An 18,787-nucleotide genomic window follows, 5' to 3' on the forward strand; every position below is an offset into this window, starting at 1 on the left:
TGCTTAGGGCCTTTTATAAGTTGCTGGGGTTGGCCTTGAATCTGTGATCCTCCTGACTCAGCCTCTGAGTCTCTGAGACTATAGGCATGCACCACTGTTCCAGGCTGCTTTATTCTTCTTTATGGTCTCTCGTCATTAGAAATGGTCACAGATCCTTTATAGCTCCTCTGACCAAGGGGCAGGATGGAGAGAACTGTCTTATTTACCTCTTACAGCCTCCCCATGCCTGTGTTATTAGTAATGAGCAGTAAGGGTCAAAGAGCACATCCACTTTTATTCAGTTCAATGAAAACATACTGAGAATCACTGTATGCTAAGATATTTGAGTTTAGAACAAGCTCCTGTGCTCCGGTGTCTGAGGGGAAGTGGGAGATGTGTACTGGTAGATGCAGAGTCCGTCTCCTCACCTTTGTGACTGTCCGAGAGCAGGCAGCAGACCAAGTCTGCTGCAGGGGGCTAAGTGGACAGATTCGCACATTGGCTGTCGTTTTAAACAACGCAGGCAAGTCCCTGGCCTCCACCAGTCAAGTTTGCTGGACTGCACTACAAGGTTCTCTTTCTACCAGTGGAGTTTCATGCCAGGATCTGCAGTTGAAGCCACATGAAGCAGAGCACACGTGAGATTTCTTCAGAGCATCACTTGCCCTATGTTGGGTTAAAGTCCATCTTTCCAGGGTATGCAATAGTGGATGTGGAATAGGGAATCGAAGCCTTCCTGGGACCAGGGCTGGCCCTGGGGTGGGAGCCCACTCACCAGCAATCTGTGACTGGCAGCAGCCTGCGGAGGCCCCAGCAGCCAGCCCTGTAGATCAGTACTGTCACCCTGAGCCCAAGCTGCCAGCATGAGAGCTCCCAGCCCAGAGCCACAGTCTCCCGCTGCTGAACTGCATCTGCTTGAGTGACCAAAGAAAATCAGAGTCTGTTTTATGTTCACACCATCACTGTGTTCCAGAACATTCTGTCCCTTCTAAGATAACTTCTCAGAGCCAGTACCTTCACTGGCCCATTGCACAGAAGTCAAAGTGAGGCTGGAGTACAAGGCACTCCTGGAATCACGTGGGTCCTCGTCCCTCAGCCTGCAGGACAGGCAAGCCAGGTTCTCTCCAGCAGGGGCTGAGGAGCCCAAGAGGCAACACCCCACGTGCAGACCTGTGCGGAGGGAGCACAGGCTGGTCCCCACAGCCCAGCAGACCCAGCTCACACACCTCCCTCCCTGCCCTGCACGTGGCCCTGGAGATGGAGGCCTCCTGCTCCCGAGGGTGCTCAGCTCCTCAGATCCTGCGCAGTGAGGGTCCCACCACCTGCTGGAGGACACCCTGCCATGTTAAGTCCCAAACACAATGATTTGTGCTCCCTAAGGTCTCATTTCAACCTGATGTCTTCGATTGTTTCCTTCAAGGTTTTGGCAAGCACTTGGAGAAACTGCTTCCGTTCCAGTTTTAAGACAAGGAAGTCAGGCCATACCCGAGTCGGTTCATCAAGTGTGGTCTTAGGACAAACGAAGGCCCTGGTTCTGTAGCGCTTGGTGTCTGTGCCTCTCCCTGCTTCATAATGTGGAAGCATGAAAGCAACGGGGTTTGCAGGGTCCAGTCGGCGACCACGGAGGGAGGACTGCTGCAGGCTCCTGCAGCTGAGCTTCACTGCCGCATCTGAAGGGAGAGAAAGCACAGGACCAGTGCTCTGCGCCCAGTAGCCCCAGGTGCACAGCACAGTGTGGGCCGCCATGTGGGGCATTTCCACTCTGCCCGCACGTCCTTCCTCACGCTGTGCAGTCTCCTGCTCTTCAACAGCCCTCAGGGCGCCCGTCTTCCTGTCCCCCTGAAGTGCAGGGCCTCTGCACTTGTCTCCAGAGCTGCAGCTCCAAGGCCTCAGAGGGTCCTTGCCTCACGCAGTTTCTGGATCTGGATTGGTCACACTGACCAGCTGAACATGTGGCCAGTTCCTCCATGCCATGGGTCTCGCACTCCTTCGGCAGAGTGGGAGTGATGATTCCTGCTTCAGGTGGGGTACGTGGGGGAGGGGCAGGACGGGGCTCCAAGGAGCACACCCAGTATTTGTCCTGCAGTGCTGCTGTGGTCTGACTCTCCCACGTGAGGCCACCTCCTGTGCCCTGTTGTGCTGTTCAGCCATTCATGGTGACATGCAGGCAGTGTGAATTATTCCCTGCCCTCTCAGGATCTCCTGCTGTGACCCTACAAATGACATTGGTCAAAGAGAGGGCACAGCGGGAAGACAGACTGGGGTCTGACCTGCACCTTGGCTCATAGGTGGGAGCCCTGCGCCATGGGTCACCCAGGGGTGCATTTAAATAATGCGCTTAAATACAAGACCCAAAAGCCTGGCTATGAGGTGGGGAGCTGCCCAGGGTGACCAGTAGAGGGTGGTAGACAGGTGTCCTGCAGGAGCCCTCTGCAGGTGGAGCCCTGGTGGTGGTGCTTGCTGACCAGGGCTGTGGAGGGCCCTCCTGTCCTTGGTGCAGGGAGGGGCTGGTTCAAGCTGGAGAGTCCTTCACAACAGGAGGACGGTGCCCTGGGCTTAGAGCTCTCTCTGCATCTGTGGGACCTCGGTGCCTTGGCCCTCAACAGTCGGAAGTCGAGGGGCGCCCTGGGGTGGTGTGCCTGTCTGGATCCCTCCAATCTGGAAACACTTTATGAAGTGTTTAGAATTTAGTTTAGAAGTTCTCTGAACATGACTCCATTATCCCAGCAAACCCTCACCCAGGATGAAGTGGCTGACAGCGGCTTTGTCGTGAATATGGTGGGCACCCAGACCTGGCCCACTGCCCCACCTGCCTGCGCAGGGCCCCAGGGCTGACCCAGGACACTATAGGGTCCCCTCGGGGCTCCCATGGTGGCCCCAACAGGTGGGCCTCTGCAGGGAAACGGATCTCAAACCCTTCACCAGCCCCTTGCAGTACCTTGCCGGGCTCTCTCACTGCGCCAGGTGGGGACTCACCCCTTGCCGGGCTCCCTCACTGCGCCAGCTGGGGACTCACCCCTTGCCGGGCTCCCTCACTGCGCCAGCTGGGGACTCACCCCTCACCTCGCAGCCGCAGCTCCACCCTGCTGCGCTTATCAGCCGGCTCCTTCTTGTTTTATTCCAGGGAGTGGCTGTCACCAGAAAAAGAAACAAGCAGGCCTAGCATTGCTCACTCACTGAGAACTGAACGTTCCCGAGACTCACTCTCGTTCACTGACTTGGGGCAAGAAGTTACCTGGAAATTTTATTCAGCAATTTCTGGAAACTGCCAACAACCATGACGACCATGACCTAGAGCAGATGACAAAGCTGCAGATGTGCAGGAGCCCTCGGTCTCCCTGCTGTGGTGGCAGGGCTCGGATGTGCTGCGTCCCCCCGAGAGTTCAGCGTGAGACGGTGCAAGAGGCTCAGGGACGTGATGGGTCCTGAGAGCCTGGACCTGATCAGTGCCTGATCCCCTGTGGGATTAGAGGGGCCGCCCGTGGGCAGGTGGGTGTGGCCAGAGGTGGGCCCCTGGGGTGCTTTCCTGTGTATACTTTGTACATGGTGAGTGGAGACTCTCGCTGCTTCCTGGTGTGATGTCCTGCGCTGCTTCCCTCCTCTACACTCTTCTGCATGATGTCCTGCCCCACCTGGAGCCCTGAGGAATAGAGCCAGCCGTCCATGGACTGAGACCTCTGAAACCGTGAGCCTCCAGTTCGACTCTTCCTCCTCTACTTGTGCTTGTCAGGTCTCTTGTCACAGCAGTGAAGAAAGCTAACTGCAACAGGTGGGCTCTGAGGAGGCAGGTCTGGGCGGGGAGAGGGCGTAGGAGCAAAGCCACAGTGCACACCAAGCACCCAGCAGTCACGACAGGCCCTGTGCCCGCAGGCCCCTCCAGCTGCACTCAGAATGATCAGCAAACAGAAGTGAGGAGCACACTGGGTGTTTCCCTTCTGAGATGCATCCTTAGACTTCCCAGAAGTGCAGGCTGCTCACGCAGATTTCCCTCTCACCCAGTGCCTTGGTTAACCACGGGGAGAGTGGGTCTCACAGAGCCCCAGACACTGGCCTGGCCCCTTGGCTTGGGGGCCGCTGCCTGCCCTGGCCCTGATTCCTGCTTCCAGGCTGTCCTGAGACGAGGACCAGTGAGGAGACACACCTTCCTCTTCACCCCTCATTCAGTTCTTGACCACTCTACCCAAACCCAAGCCTGTGCTGCCATTGCTGTGTGTGCAGGTGAGATCACAGGATGCTGTACAGGTGGGGAAGTACAGTCGAGTCCAAATCGTCTCCCAGGTCAAAGGACTGGTACAGGAAGGTGGAGAAGGAGAGGTGCTGCTCTGACGGACGCTGGTCAGCATGAGGTCCTCCAGCAGACCACCCAGGGACTGGGGTGACAGCAGGTGTCCGCCCCACCAGCAGACACACTGCCAAGATAGCAGCCCTAAGCAGGCCTCTCCCACCTGCTCCTGGCCCTGGGCACCCTCTGGGTTGTTCCTGCTCCACTAGAGGAAATGGACTCCTCCATCTTCCCCTCGGGAGGTGGTTTGCCAGTGTGCAGCAGCTGTCCCTGAGTTTAAACTCCTAGCTTTCTGCAGAGATGATGCCTCTTCCTTGGTGAATGTATATTTTTACATGTAGATTTTTGAAGATGCATTTTGTTTTTAATTGATACACAGCCATACACACCTTTATGGTGTACAACCCCATGCACACAACAGAGCAGTGGTCAGTGAGGTGATTGGCATAACCCTCACACCCTCATCACCTCCTTGTGTTGGGAACATTCAAATCCTGTCTGCTAGGAGTTTTAAAATATGCAATTAATTGTCTTCAGCCACAGTTGTCCAACTGTACTGTAGTATATTAGAGGCTGACCTCTGCTTAACTATGCCTGCACCTCCACCACCTCCCCCATCTCCCCGCACCTTTTCCAGACCTGAAGAGCACTGTCGGCTCTCTGCTGCTGAGTTGGACTCCTTGTTCCCTCGGGCAAGTGAGGACACACAGCACTGCCTCTCGTGCCCAGCATGTTCCCTTAGCAAGGCCTCTTCTGCCGTTCGCAGCAGCACAGATGGACCTCGAGGATTTTATTTCTGGAGGATGGCTCCCAGGTGTTTGATAAAGACACTCTTAGGTTGGAAACCAACTAGGAAGCTTATTCATCTTTTAGAAAACATTATGTACATTTCAAAGAGGAGAAAAACACTTGCAGTCACAACTCTTCTAACATCAATGATCTAAGAAAAAGAAGGAGTAAGAAGTCTGAGGTTCAATGGGGAGAACTAAGCCTCTTATTTTAACGTGTATTTGCTCTCACAAAGCACACCTGTCAGAGAGTGTGTAAATCGATTCTGCACAGGTAAGGAAGATGCTAAGAAACAAGGCTGTTGCCCTCCTCTCACCCCCTAATAATGTAACTTAGGGCAGTGCAGATACCACTCAACTCTGATGCCACTCTGATTTGAGTCAGAGGCCCAGGCCAGAGTGCTAGATATTACCTGAACAACCAGATAAATAGGTGGGGCCAGCAGCCCCGAGGTGCTTTCTGTGGCCCTGGGCAGATTTACAGTCCTACTGATTTCTGGACACTCCTGATCTGGGGCAGGGGAGTCTTTGTGGCTATATTGACATTGATTTGTTTGGTGCCGAGGACACAGGACTAAAGTCAACAGGGCAAGCAGAGGGGGAGCAGGTTCCTGTGAGCTGCTGTTTCTTTCCAAACCTGCTGGTTTGCTTTGGACTTTGAGAAGGTACAGAAATCCTGTTCACAAGAGGGGCCAAGTGGCTTCCTGGGATGCCATGAGACTGACCCTCACCTCTGATCCAAGTCCCAATAAGGGAAAGGTTTGCTCTGAAGCCAGAAATCTCTATTCACCTTGAAGCTGGCTTTGAAAATTCCTTAAGTAAAATCAGGACCGGTGACCACAAAGAGGTCCTCAACCGAATTCTGAGAACTTCTTCGTCATTTCCAAATACAAAATAAACATTCAGCTGTGCACTTACTGAAGCTGTCAACCCTGGTACGCAACGTGCAGGCTTCCAAGCTGTTGGTGGAGCGGCAGCTCAGCCTGACACCTGTGTGCTGCCATGGCCCTGCAAGGCGGAGTTTTGAATTCTGAGTGATGTTTCAATGGTTAAATTTGCGATTATTAGACAAAAAGACATCTTCATGGGTCTCTGATGTTTAAGAATACATGTCAAGACAGTAACCTACAATTTTTGTTGGTTGAATTTCACTTGATGAATTTTGATTCTTTTATTTATTGAAATATTTCATTTCCATTGTTGATGCATAAAAATTTAATTCAAATTCCTTGGAGACAGTAAGACAAGTCTCTCACTAGCCATGATACAGAACAGAATATGCTGGCTCCTGACGACGAATCAGGAAAGACGACTCAGCCCTGCCTTGGTCTGGGAAGGCTGTGCTTCTGGGCCTGGAAAGTGTGGCTGGTGAGTGCTACGGAGGGCCGAGGAGGTGTGTCCAGGGAAGGCAGTGGTTGGGGTTCACAGTGCATCTTCTGAGGGAACTGGCAGGGAGTGCCAGGTATTGCAGCTCAACACTTGCTTTCTGTGCCTTTGGGACACTTCCATCTTTCTTCCACCCCTTCCCAGGAGCCTGCAGCTTTGCCTGCCAACTCTGTTCTCCTCCGATGCATTGCGGAGGATTTCCACTCTCTGCAGAATGGCCTAGCATGCACAGCCTGGGAGCCTCCTCCTACCACTCAGGCTTCTCTTGCAGGTGGAAGCCACGCCTGGCAAAGGCTGAGTTCCCCTGCAGGTGCTCCGAGGTCAGCACTGGTTCAGGCCCGCTCTCAGCGAGTAGCCACCTGAGGGACAGTGTCAACCTGCTGGAGATGCCTGGACATTAATACAACTGGAATGTGGCAGCGATTGTAAACCAAGAGGAGACAGACACATCAGGGGATCTCTCAGAAGGTCCAGAGTGGGAGGCAGAGGTCGATGTCTGCCTTGGAGTTCAGCCCAACTCCAACAGAGCTTGCTTGCTGGGCACTGGCTTCTCAAGGTTTTCCTGTCTAGAAATGCAGCAAGTGCCCCAACACCACGCTGGTGTGCCCTCGTCTCCAAGCACCCTGAGGCACTTCATCTGCTTTGGGGCAACACAATCAAGCAAAGAGAAACATCTCCAGATGCAAAGCACCGTACAAGGTAGAGGTAGGCTTGAAGGGCTTCTGCAGAAACCCCCTGGGACTGAGGACCTGGCACCCACTCGCAGTGCATCTGGCTGCACTGGCCTCTCATATGTGTTCTGGAAACCCCTCTCCCCATCACACCAGTGCTCAGTTTCCCCAGAGAAGACAGTAGCGGCTTGGCTTCTCCCACCATCCGTCCTGCTGTGCTGGAGTCACCTGTCCCTGTTATGGTAGGAAGTTCCAGGGAGCTGCTCTGGTACAATCCCAGAAATGGAGATGGAGGAGCCTCCGTTCGGCTACTGCATGAGCTGCGACACGGCCACCTCTTCAGGAGAACCACCACTTTGTTCTTCCACGCGCCTGTCCAAAGTGCTGGGTGGTAAGAGTAAGTTCTGGATAGATGAATGCACTGGAAAAGACCAGAACAGAATGGACTGGACTAAGACAACTGTTTCCTTGATCTCCTCCAGGAGCATCGAGGTCGGAAAACAGCAGTAAACTTAGAACTGAGACCTTAAGGTGGCAAAGGTGTGAGAATTCGTTCCTTGGATTTTCTTTGTAAACTTTTTGTTATCTATAATTATGAATTTTCACAAGCACTTTTAAAAATTACTAGTTCAATTTAAGCAAGGAGAGCTAAAAAAATAACAGATTTGTCTATTCCCAGTTCCTGAAAAGTGTACTGAAACCTTTCACTTCAGAAACTATGAACATATGAATTAATTCCGCTTCTCAAACATCAGGGAGGCCTGAGATGGGGTCAGCCAATAAGGAGGCAGGTGCTGCCACCTAGCGCCAGGACACAGTGCAGGACGGTCCTGTATGCCTGGCCAACACACTCCCAGGGCTCCTCTGAGATCAGGATCTCTCTCCAGCCCCGGTGGGAACAGTGCAGCTGGGCTAGAGGGGTCAGAACGGAGCAGTCCCTTGCAGAGGTGACGCCAGCATGCCCACCTGGTTTTCAACACAACACTGCAGGTCGGCACAGGGTTGTATATCCAGATCATTTGACTGTGGTTCAGGGAATTCGGTGTGAGTCTGTGCAAAGACATGACTGTGCCCAAGAGTGAGGGGGGGATGGAACAGAAAGAAAAACAGTGCTCAGATCATGGGGAGTGGGGGACAGTCACTGTGCAGGACCACTAAGAGTTACAGACAAATGCCACAATCCCTGAGAAATGACAAGGGCCCAAGGGAACTGGAGAGAGGGCTGAGTCAGGGGTCTCAGGAGGCAGAAGTATCTCCCCCACCATCCCCTCTTGGAGAAACCATGGACAGCCCTCCTACCTATCTCCCCTGTATAAGGGCAAACAGCTGAGCATCTGGTGGAGGGATACTGTTGCTGAATGTTTCCACTACATGAGGGTTAGGAGTAGAAAAAAGACCAGGCAGCAGCAAGGGGGAGGGCCAGAGCCGGTGGCCGGGGTCAGAGTCGCAGGGAGGTGGTGACCTGCTGACCCAGGAAGTGAGAGCTGCAAAGCAGGTGGTGGCCAGCTGACTGCAAGTGTCAGAGATGCAGGGAGCGGATGTGTGTGTTGTTCTTTTATAGACCCTAGAACCCCTCTTTTAATTATTGTCTTCTCTTTCTTTTCTGTGTATGTGCCTAAGAGCAGGGATATGGGGTTAATTGTTCACAACCCAGAGTGCCCAGGAGCACAATCAGATCACAGTTAACACACTGTCTTCTCTGTTTGATAACCAGTCCTCACCCTCTCTCGACCCCCATCATTCATTACCTACACTGACTGCCTGACCTTCGGCCCCTGCCTCAGTTTGCTAAGGAATGTGACATATCCTGTCCACTTAGGCCGGGTGGAGCCGCAGGCAGATGGCTGCAGCATATTGGGGCGGGGCGGTCAGCACAGTGGGCTTATTTACAGAACCATTCTCTTAATCTCGGGTTCCCACCATCTCCCGCTATCTGTTCCCTTACACATCTGGGAGCGGGTGGGTAGGAGACTGTCTACCCAGGATTGTGGCAGCCTCCACTGCACACTGTAGCGGGAGACTGGACCGACTTCGCGGCGTCCACTCTGCTCCACGCGGAGGTCGCTCTGGCTGCATGGGCGCCAGGGTCTCGGCCCTCACCATTTTCACACGCAGTGCAGTCCTACGTTGCATCTCCTGCCTGAGCCCAGCGTGCGTGCCCGGTAGATGCGCCCTCTGCCCTGTCCCTTCAACACCGGAGACTTTCCACGGCCTGGGTATCCCTAAGCTACAGCTACGACACGAGCTTTGGGACAATGTCCCCGGCCCGGGGAGCCCGGGTCGCCCATCCCGGACCCAACGCCCCGCTGCGCCCGCTCCTCTGACAGGGCCCAAGACGACCCGGGCCGCCCGCGGAGTCTGGGAGCAGCACCCTGAGCCCACAGCATCATTGCCCTTACAGCCCGACAGCACAAAAGAGCGCAGATAGGGACCTTTAAGGACTAGGAAATGCCGCGAGACGACCAGACCAGCACGCCCAGTCTCGCGAGACCACCTGTAGTCTCGCGAGACTACAGTCCGAGCCCCTGCTTGGGAGCCGGGCTGGGCGGAACGGCTTGGCAGCGGTGGTGAGGGCGGGCCTTGCGGGCACTATGCCGTCGGGCTTCTCAGTCAGCTCCTTCCCCGTCAGCATCCCCGCGGTGATCACGGTAACAGCCCCCGAGGTGGAGGAGCCGGTGTGGGCGCGCGGTCGGATCGGGTCTCCCCAGGGTTCGCGGGAGGGAGGCGTGAACAGCGGACAGCGCTGCGAGGGCGGGGCATGGCCTCGTGGGCGGGGCGAAACTGGCGGTAGGCGGTGCCTGGACCGCCGTCACGGGGCGGGGCTATGCCTGTGGGGCGGGAACCGGGTGGGGCGGGGCGGGAACCGGGTGGGGCGGGGTGGGGCGGGGCGGGGCGGGGCGGGGCCGGGCAGGTTCCAGGTGGAGTGCTGTGCTTGCAGGTTGGATGTCCATGTGGGCCGCTCCCAGCCAGCACTTCTGGGTCCTTGGCGCCCGGTGTGGCCTCTGGTTTGGAGCCTGGGCAGCGAGAGTTTCCTTCCCTGCCAGGCTGTAATGCTCAAGATGCAGGGGTGGACACTTAGCGCTGTCCTTCAGGGTCCTAGGGGCAGGTCCTGCCTCACAGAGGAGAAGCACAAGGAAGGACTTGGGAAGGATTAAGCATCCTGGGTTGGGGGCTGAGCCTGGGGTGGGTACAGGAGGCTCTGAGCCTGGCAGTGGAGACCAGGAAGGCTGGACACATTGCAGAAAGACTGGGAAGGTCAAGTCATGTGGGTTAGATGGCTCAGGCTGCCAAGGTGTTGGTACTAAGGCCTTAGTCTAAGGGGCTTCACGCAGTCCGGGTTTCTGTTTGGTATTAACCCAGTGCATCAACTTGAAGTTGTCCAACCTCCTCGTCACCCCACGGAGTGGTCATTGCTTATAGATTACCCAGCTTAAAAATACTGCTTTATTCAACTACCAAAAGGGGCAAGGTGGTGATGCCCTGTGTTTTGTGTGCTTAGACTTCGAAATTTTTAAAAACTGGGGTGTGGGTGCAGTGGAGGGGACTCCTGCTTCTCTTTCCTGCCCCCACAATCCTGTGCAGGCTGGCTATGTTCTCTGGCCCCCTGAGAAAGCAGCGTCCAGACTTCATCCTGCCCTGTGTTACTAACCATGTGTCCTTACAGCAGACAGACTGGAGTGAGCCATGGCTGGTGGGGCTGGCCGTCTTCCACGTGCTGTGCCTACTCCTCACTTGCTTCTCATCCCAGAGGTACAGACTACAGATTGGCCATTTCCTGTGCCTTGGTGAGTAGAACAGAGCAAAATCCCTGTGCTCTGATGGCTGTGCAGCCTGGTGCTGTGAGTATGCCATCTTCAAAGTGTGTAAACATTCCCACAGGCCCTCCCAGACCTTCCATAAGGCCTTCTGTGTGGAAACCATAAAGCGATTGCTAGATGATCGGATTTGAAAAGAACCTTAGGGGCACCTCCTACGTGCAGGGAGGGTGCTGAACTCCGGCGCTTACAAAGACTTCTTAAGTTTAGTGAAGTCTGGCTGTTTTTAAGCAGACATTTCCCTGCTTGGGCTCAGTCCTGCACTGCTTGCTCCAGAGGAAGCATGTAAACTGGGAAGGAAAGTCCTATGCCTGAAATTAAATATTGCCCAGCTGAGTCTTGAAGGTGAGGGTTAAGGAATTTAGGGAAGGAATGGAGCTGCAAGAATTGATCAACAAAAATTTCACGGAAGGAAGCAAAATCGTGGTACAGGATGGGAAGAGAAAACGAGACAGTGTGGGAAAAGATAAAGTGCAGCTAGCTGGCTGGGGCATGAGAGCACCGGCATCCAAACAAGGGCAGGAGGACAGAGCCCATTCTTAGAGGGCTGGAGGTAGGTAGGGAGTGTGGATCAGAGGTCAGAAACTACAGCCTGCAGGGGCTGAGGATTCCATGTCCCTCAGAGGCATCGTAGGTGCTGTAACACCAGGCCCTTCTTGATCTTGTGGACATTAGAAATATAGTGAAGATTCTACTTGGTAATGAAAACACAGCAGCTACCTTGAGATAAGCAGTCACTGGACTGTGTGCAAGGTAGGAAATCTGGACACCAGGTTGCCTTAGGAAGACTGGAGTGAAGTGATGGGAGCTTCATTACAGAACAGTGGATCTGTAAAAATCAAGTGGATCGAGTTACTAGGTCCATTTCTCCACAGGAGAGCCTCTACCAACTCGTCCTAAGGAAAGACAAGGATAGAGTGGGGAGCCTCCCTGTTTTAATGGAACCTCTCAGGGACAACTCCTTCAGCACATAACAGGCCTGGTCACATAGTTATCACCATCCTGAGACTTCCGACGGGAAAATCCAAAGACAGGGAAAGTTGCTAAATGCCAGAAGCCAGGCCAGGGGCCAGGGAGCTCCCTGCAGAGGACAGTGGGAAGGGGTGGCAGGAACCAGGCGAGGGCCAGGGAGCTCCCTGCAGAGGACTGTGGGAAGGGGTGGAAGAGCTAGGCCAGGGGTCAGGGAGCTCCCTGCAGAGGACAGTGGGAAGGGGTGGCAGGAGCCAGGCCAGGGGCCAGGGAGCTCCCTGCGGAGGACAGTGGGAAGGGGTGGCAGGAGCCAGGCCGGGGGCCAGGGAGCTCCCTGCGGAGGACAGTGGGAAGGGGTGGCAGGAGCCAGGCCGGGGGCCAGGGAGCTCCCTGCGGAGGACAGTGGGAAGGGGTGGCAGGAGCCAGGCCGGGGGCCAGGGAGCTCCCTGCGGAGGACAGTGGGAAGGGGTGGCAGGAGCCAGGCCGGGGGCCAGGGAGCTCCCTGCAGAGGACAGTGGGAAGGGGTGGAAGAGCTAGGCCGGGGGCCAGGGAGCTCCCTGCAGAGGATAGTGGGAAGGGGTGGCAGGAGCCAGGCCGGGGGCCAGGGAGCTCCCTGCAGAGGACAGTGGGAAGGGGTGGAAGAGCTAGGCCGGGGGCCAGGGAGCTCCCTGCAGAGGACAGTGGGAAGGGGTGGCAGGAGCCAGGCCGGGGGCCAGGGAGCTCCCTGCAGAGGACAGTGGGAAGGGGTGGAAGAGCTAGGCCGGGGACCAGGGAGCTCCCTGCAGAGGACAGTGGCAGGAGCCAGGCCAGGGCCAGGGAGCTCCCTGCAGAGGACAGTGGGAAGGGGTGGCAGGAGCCAGGCCAGGGCCTGGGAGCTCCCTGCAGAGGACAGTGGGAAGGGGTGGCAGGAGCCAGGCCGGGGGCCAGGGAGCTCCCTGCAGAGGACAGTGGGAAGGGGTGGAAGAGCTAGGCCGGGGGCCAGGGAGCTCCCTGCAGAGGACAGTGGCAGGAGCCAGGCCAGGGCCAGGGAGCTCCCTGCAGAGGACAGTGGGAAGGGGTGGCAGGAGCCAGGCCAGGGCCTGGGAGCTCCCTGCAGAGGACAGTGGGAAGGGGTGGCAGGAGCCAGGCCGGGGGCCAGGGAGCTCCCTGCAGAGGACAGTGGGAAGGGGTGGAAGAGCTAGGCCGGGGGCCAGGGAGCTCCCTGCAGAGGACAGTGGCAGGAGCCAGGCCAGGGCCAGGGAGCTCCCTGCAGAGGACAGTGGGAAGGGGTGGCAGGAGCCAGGCCAGGGCCTGGGAGCTCCCTGCAGAGGACAGTGGGAAGCGGTGGCAGGAGCCAGGCCGGGGGCCAGGGAGCTCCCTGCAGAGGATAGTGGGAAGGGGTGGAAGAGCTAGGACAGGGGCCAGGGAGCTCCCTGCAGAGGACAGTGGGAAGGGGTGGCAGGAGCCAGGCCGGGGGCCAGGGAGCTCCCTGCAGAGGACAGTGGGAAGGGGTGGCAGGAGCCAGGCCGGGGGCCAGGGAGCTCCCTGCAGAGGACAGTGGGAAGGGGTGGAAGAGCTAGGCCGGGGGCCAGGGAGCTCCCTGCAGAGGACAGTGGGAAGGGGTGGCAGGAGCCAGGCCAGGGCCAGGGAGCTCCCTGCAGAGGACAGTGGGAAGGGGTGGCAGGAGCCAGGCCAGGGCCAGGGAGCTCCCTGCAGAGGACAGTGGGAAGGGGTGGCAGGAGCCAGTCCGGGGGCCAGGGAGCTCCCTGCAGAGGACAGCGTAAGACGGCTGTGCAGCAGGTACCTTGGAGAGGGCAGCCTCCTAGGTGAGCTAACCCACGGAGCTTGTGGATCGTGAGGGCTTGGGATGTGAGTGCGGTCACACTGTTTGTGTGCTTTGCGTGTCCTGTGACTTATGAAGTTCTTCAACTATCCTAAAGGCTGGTTTTATTTGACTCCTCCTTACAAATGAAAAACATCAAGGTTCGGAGACTCCCCCAGTTACACAGTGCATCAGCAGCAGGGAGAAGGCCGGGCTTCCCACCAGCCCCTCTGCACATACCTTCCTGGCCTCTCTGGCTCTGTATTCCTTTTGCCTCAGTGGCCTACCTGTCAGGCAGGCAGTTGTGGACTGGATAGCCCTGGTCTAACCCACTTTCTGATTTGAGTCAAGAAGATTTGGCTGAGCAGTGAAAGCAGGGGGTTGCTGAGTTTGCTGTAGTCCATCACATGGATCTCTCTCTCTCTCAGCCCTGTGTGGACACTGGCCTCACCCTGCACTGGATGGAGGCCTGGACTGATGGGTCTGTGCTCCAGGAGCACTCTGGTTCTTGGAAGGCTGGAGGGCTGAGGAGCCTGTGCAGCCACAGGCCTCCATGACTTTATCACCACATTCCTGGCAGATGGACTGCTATGGAGGCAGTCCTGCCTGAGCCACCTGAGCACGAGGCAGGGCAGCAGTTTAGGCTCTGGGTTTAGCGTCCTGCTTATGATTCCACTGCAGGGTGTCCAAGAGTCCCTGAGGCTGGAATCATGAGGAGAAGCCACCTCAGCGTAGCAGTGCCTCTTGGTCAGTGCTAGACCTTCCAGCTGGGTCCCTCATGCTCTGCCACTGCACAGCAGTCCTGTGGGTTCCATCTTGACTGCTGACTGTGCATGCAAAGAGCATGTTCTACATTCACAGTTTAAAATCATTACCTCACGTAGCCAAAACAGAAATTGCATTTCTCTTCATTGTCAGTGTCCTGTTGTAAAGAGTGAGCTGCGCCAGCACCGGCCATCCCAGTTCTAACGTGATTTCTGTCTTCTCAGTGGTCCTGGTCTACTGTGCTGAGTACATCAATGAAGTGGCCGCAATGAACTGGAGGTAAAGTCAGCTTCTACTTGTCCTGCTGAGTCTCAGGAGTCAGCCACAGTGATGTGTCACACACAGCACTCCATGCAGTGTGAGACCCCTCGAAGCTCTGGTTTATGTTTCATGAACTGTCACCTTTTATGAGTACACCCCAACAGAGTACACCCTAACTGTACTCTGTTGGTTGATCCTTAATAACAGAGTGAGAGAATTTCATGGGCTATTTTAATTTCAGTTACAAAATAAAAAACGGTGGGTCCTGCAGGAGCCTCCTGACAATGCAGAGCACGCCCAGCTCAGCGGCTGCTCAGAGCGGAGCATGGTCACAGTGACACTCCTCATTTGAGCAGAGTTCTGAGTCTGTTGCTGTGTCACTTTAGGACTTCAGGTCACTAGTGGGCTCACAGTGAATGTCAGGTCTGCAGCGAGCCCAGGGCTCCTGGCGGGCAGTGATTTTGAGCTTTGAAGTGTGTCTCAGCTCTGTTCCTCCATCATCATCTCGCACTGAGCCCTACGGCGATGCCAAGTAATTTGCTGTTTTTTTCTTAAAAACAGGTTGTTTTCAAAATACCAGTATTTTGACTCCAAGGGGATGTTCATTTCTGTTGTGTTCTCAGCACCGCTGCTGCTCAATGCCATGATCATTGTGGTACGTAGTTGCAGACTTTTAAGCCCTGGTTTTCTTCAGGCCTGTTTCCCAGTTCTGAACTTGTCCAAAAATGATTGTTTTAGATTTTGTGGGTACGCAAGACTTTGAATGTGATGACTGACCTGAAGAACTTACAAGAAAAGAGAAAAGAGAAGAAGAGGAGAAAGGAAGAGTAGGTGTGGCAGTGCTGGGCTCGGTTGGTCTTCTGGCCGTGGTGGCTTCTGTGCAGTGGTGCCCAGGCATCCTCAGCTGCAGTGGTGGGAAGCCGTGCTCCTCTCTGGGGCTCCAGCGCTGGAGCGTACACTAAAGTTGTTTCTCAAACCAACATGGATCGTACCCTCGCGTGTTTGTTGAGCCTGGTCTGCCCTTAGCAGGCCTGGTCTCTCAGACTAAGCCACAGGAGGGCCCTGTGCATCCTTCGAGGACTCCGTGGTCAGTTGTAGAGTGTCCACTTGGCATGGAATCCCAGCGATAGTGCCGTCCTGCACACAGGCCAATCACCTGGCCATCGCCCTGCGTCTTGTGCTCTACAGGATAGCTCTTAACTGCCCCCGAGGGACTTGGGGCAGTTTGGTGACACTGTTGCTTGTCACTGGAGGAGGAGTGCTGCTTGCACCTGGTGAGTGGAGCCTGAGGCTGCTGAATCCTGCAGGGTGGACTGTGTCCCCACCCTGGAGGACTGCGGAGCGCTGGCCCCATGCCTGCCCCGCCTGAGGCCTCTGACAGGTCTGGAAAGGATGGCGCCTATCTCAGATACCGACCAGTCCCCTGGGCCTGGACCTTCTGAAGCCACCACATGGGCATATCGTGTGATGACCCATCTCCTGAGTCTGGGCCCTCTGAAATCACCAGCTGGGCGTACCTCATGTAGTGACCAGTCCCCTGAGCCTGGGCCTTCTGAAACCAGGAGCTGGGCATATATCTCAGCTTAACTGCTGGGTCTCATGAGGTTAGGCCTTCTGAACCAACAGTGGGGCTACCTCACTGATCATACTTTTGCTAATGGGAGGAGAAGCATGAAGTTGGACTGTGTGGACAAGACTGTGTTAAATGCACTCTTTGTTTTGCTCTGAGTGCAGCATTACCAATAGAGAAACATTCCCTGAAGGACCCAGTAGTCTCCACTCCACCTGGACAGTGCAGGTCCCTTCTGCCCTCCTGAGTTCCATCCTGCAGGGGTGCCCTCAGGCTGCCTGTCCGGGGCACTCATGTGGTGTAGTGAACATTTTTCAAATTTCTAAAAGAAAAAACTGTCCAAGTGAAAGCACTTCATATATTAAGAACGTTAACAATGGACAGTTTGACTGCAACCTTGTCTTGAAATCCAGATGTGTCAGTCTTAAGTTTTTAGGTGGTGGTAAGCTCTTAGTGGAGAAGCTGGCAGGAGGTAGATGTGAGTGGATAGAATCCTCTCAGCCAGGCCACTGGAGTTTTGTGCCTGCAGCTCTTCCCAGTCCCTCTGCAATTTGTTCAGCTTTTACAGTGAATGCAGAGGTGACTTGGGAGTAGCAGCCAGATCTTAAGCAAGACCAATCTCAAGTTGACAGCACCCGTGGGATCGTGTGGCAAGTCTGATTGGGCACATCTCAGGGGCTGTCTCAGGGTGCTTGACGATGCATGGCTTGACGAGGGCTCCCCTCACCCCCCACAAGGTGGTTTCACAGAAAACGAAGAGCCGCTATGTGTGACTGCAGGAGCCCAGAGCAGGCGTTGGTGAGTGTGGAGATGGCCCTCCAGCGCTGTTCCCTGCCAGGCTGTCCCAGGCCAGCATTGGGAAGCAGGTCAGGAAATTGCTGGAGAGAACACATCTGAGGCAGCTGTGGGTCCTCTCGTGCAGCTGAAATAAGCCAGCGAGACCCCATCTGTACATTGGACCATGCAGATCTGGGCCCGTCCACCTGAGTCTAGCTTCCCTGTGATAAAGTGGTGTCATAGTACTGTTAGCTCAGTACCTAGGTGCCAGCCCATGTGTGACCCTGATGTGGGCTCTGGGTTTCACATGAGTGTTGTTTTCACAAAAGTGAAGTTTGCATCATTTTAGTGAGGCTCCTATCTCAGTGGCTGGAATTGCATTGTTAGGAACTGTCTTCATATCTTGTCCTCTTATTAGGGAAAATCCTGCAAGCTAAAATCATCAGCTCTCGAGTAATTCATAAAACTTGTGTGGGTACATGCAGGGTGTGGGCTGGGACTGTGGCTTGGGGCAGGCACTTGCCCATATGCCTGAGGTGCTGGGTTCCATCCCCAGCACTATAGAAAAGTAAATTCAAAATAAGGTGTGGGGTGTGAGCCCCACTACATCCATGCTCTGAGAAGTGGATCTGCTCCTCTGCTTTAATTAGCAGGTGCTTTTACCATGTGTTCATGAACAAAACAGAACAAAGAACATCGTGCATTCTCCAAGCCTGTGACACCGTCAGTTTGTTGATCGATGTGTAATAAAACATCTTCTGTGTACATCGTGTTTACCCCAGAGAGTGCTGTTTTGATTCCAAGCTTAGGACAGGGCCTCTACTGCTTTAGTGGGCTCCTTAGCATCTGATTGTGAACTTTACTCACCCAGAAATTTTGTCGGTTCCCACAGAAGGACACAAACTCAGGCACGGAGATGGGCACTTCAGATCAGAAGGAAGTGCATGGACCTGCACTGTTAAGGGACTGAGAGGGTAGCAGGGGGATCTGAGGTGCTCCCTCTCTTCACAGGACACCTACATGGAAAGTAAATGTGCTCACTGGTGTGCCGGAGGCTCAGCATCTGGCACCTCTGTGGTCCTGAGTCAGATGCTTGTGGTGGCTGAGGAGATGTCCAAATATATGTTACCTGTGGAATCTAAGAAACCAAGAGTACTTGAATTTATACTTAGTTGATGTTGTAGTATTTTAACTTTGCAAATTAATTAGATGTTTCCTCTTACAAATGCATTTATGAAGATTAATCCCATTTATGTTAAAACTAACTTACCTGTTTTCTAACTTAGGTTACCTATGAAAACCAAGGTATCAAACAAATCTAAGTTACTTATTTCTGCCAAAGAAAGATCCTTCAAGGACTGGATATCACACTTCAAACGTTTCGTAGAAACCAACACTGATTGGCTGGCCACCTGGAAAAATGTGTGGGTTGATAGCTTCAGAGGCATTGTCTACTCTCTGCAGTTGAGATCGAGCATTTTGTCAGAGTTTTCCTTAAGTCACCTGAACTGAAAGGCACTTCAGTTCATTCATTGAATTTATGAGTGCTCATTCATAAGCCAGTGCTGGTACCTGTCCATGATAAAGACAGGCTGTGTGTAGAGAGGACACACGTGTGCAGGCGTGCACAGACACACACAGAACGGGGACTACCGGATTAACCTTGCAGGTTTTTACCATGTGGTCCCAACATGAGAAGGCCTGTGCGCCTGGGAATGTAGGA

General features: G+C 54.7%; 1 protein-coding gene across 3 annotated transcripts; it reads left to right on the forward strand.

The window, feature by feature from the left end:
- Positions 1-9,570: 9,570 nt before the first annotated feature.
- On the forward strand, positions 9,571-17,829 carry TMEM18 (transmembrane protein 18). Of its 3 annotated transcripts, none has more exons than XM_079110558.1 (5): positions 9,571-9,754; positions 10,774-10,891; positions 14,681-14,735; positions 15,279-15,372; positions 15,456-17,829. In XM_079110558.1, exons 1-5 carry the CDS (start codon positions 9,698-9,700, stop codon positions 15,546-15,548), a joined length of 417 nt encoding a protein of 138 aa, XP_078966684.1. In that variant the 5' UTR covers positions 9,571-9,697; the 3' UTR covers positions 15,549-17,829. The 3 variants fall into 3 exon arrangements, with proteins under 3 accessions (XP_078966684.1, XP_078966683.1, XP_078966685.1); XM_079110557.1 differs by having other exon boundaries at positions 9,587-9,754; positions 10,771-10,891; XM_079110559.1 differs by lacking the exon at positions 9,571-9,754 and adding an exon at positions 10,355-10,375.
- The last annotated feature ends 958 nt before the right edge of the window (positions 17,830-18,787 follow it).

The sequence above is a fragment of the Sciurus vulgaris genome (genome assembly GCF_902686455.1).
Source record: "Sciurus vulgaris genome assembly, chromosome: 14".
NCBI lineage: Eukaryota > Metazoa > Chordata > Mammalia > Rodentia > Sciuridae > Sciurus > Sciurus vulgaris.

Bases quoted from the DNA above. Each gene is read 5' to 3' on its own strand.
- TMEM18 (XM_079110557.1), top strand. From the start codon at position 9,698: ATGCCGTCGGGCTTCTCAGTCAGCTCCTTCCCCGTCAGCATCCCCGCG. The intron at 9,755-10,770 runs GTAACAGCCCCC...GTGTCCTTACAG, and splicing joins GCATCCCCGCGGTGATCACG to CAGACAGACTGGAGTGAGCC. The intron at 10,892-14,680 runs GTGAGTAGAACA...CTGTCTTCTCAG, and splicing joins TGGCCATTTCCTGTGCCTTG to TGGTCCTGGTCTACTGTGCT.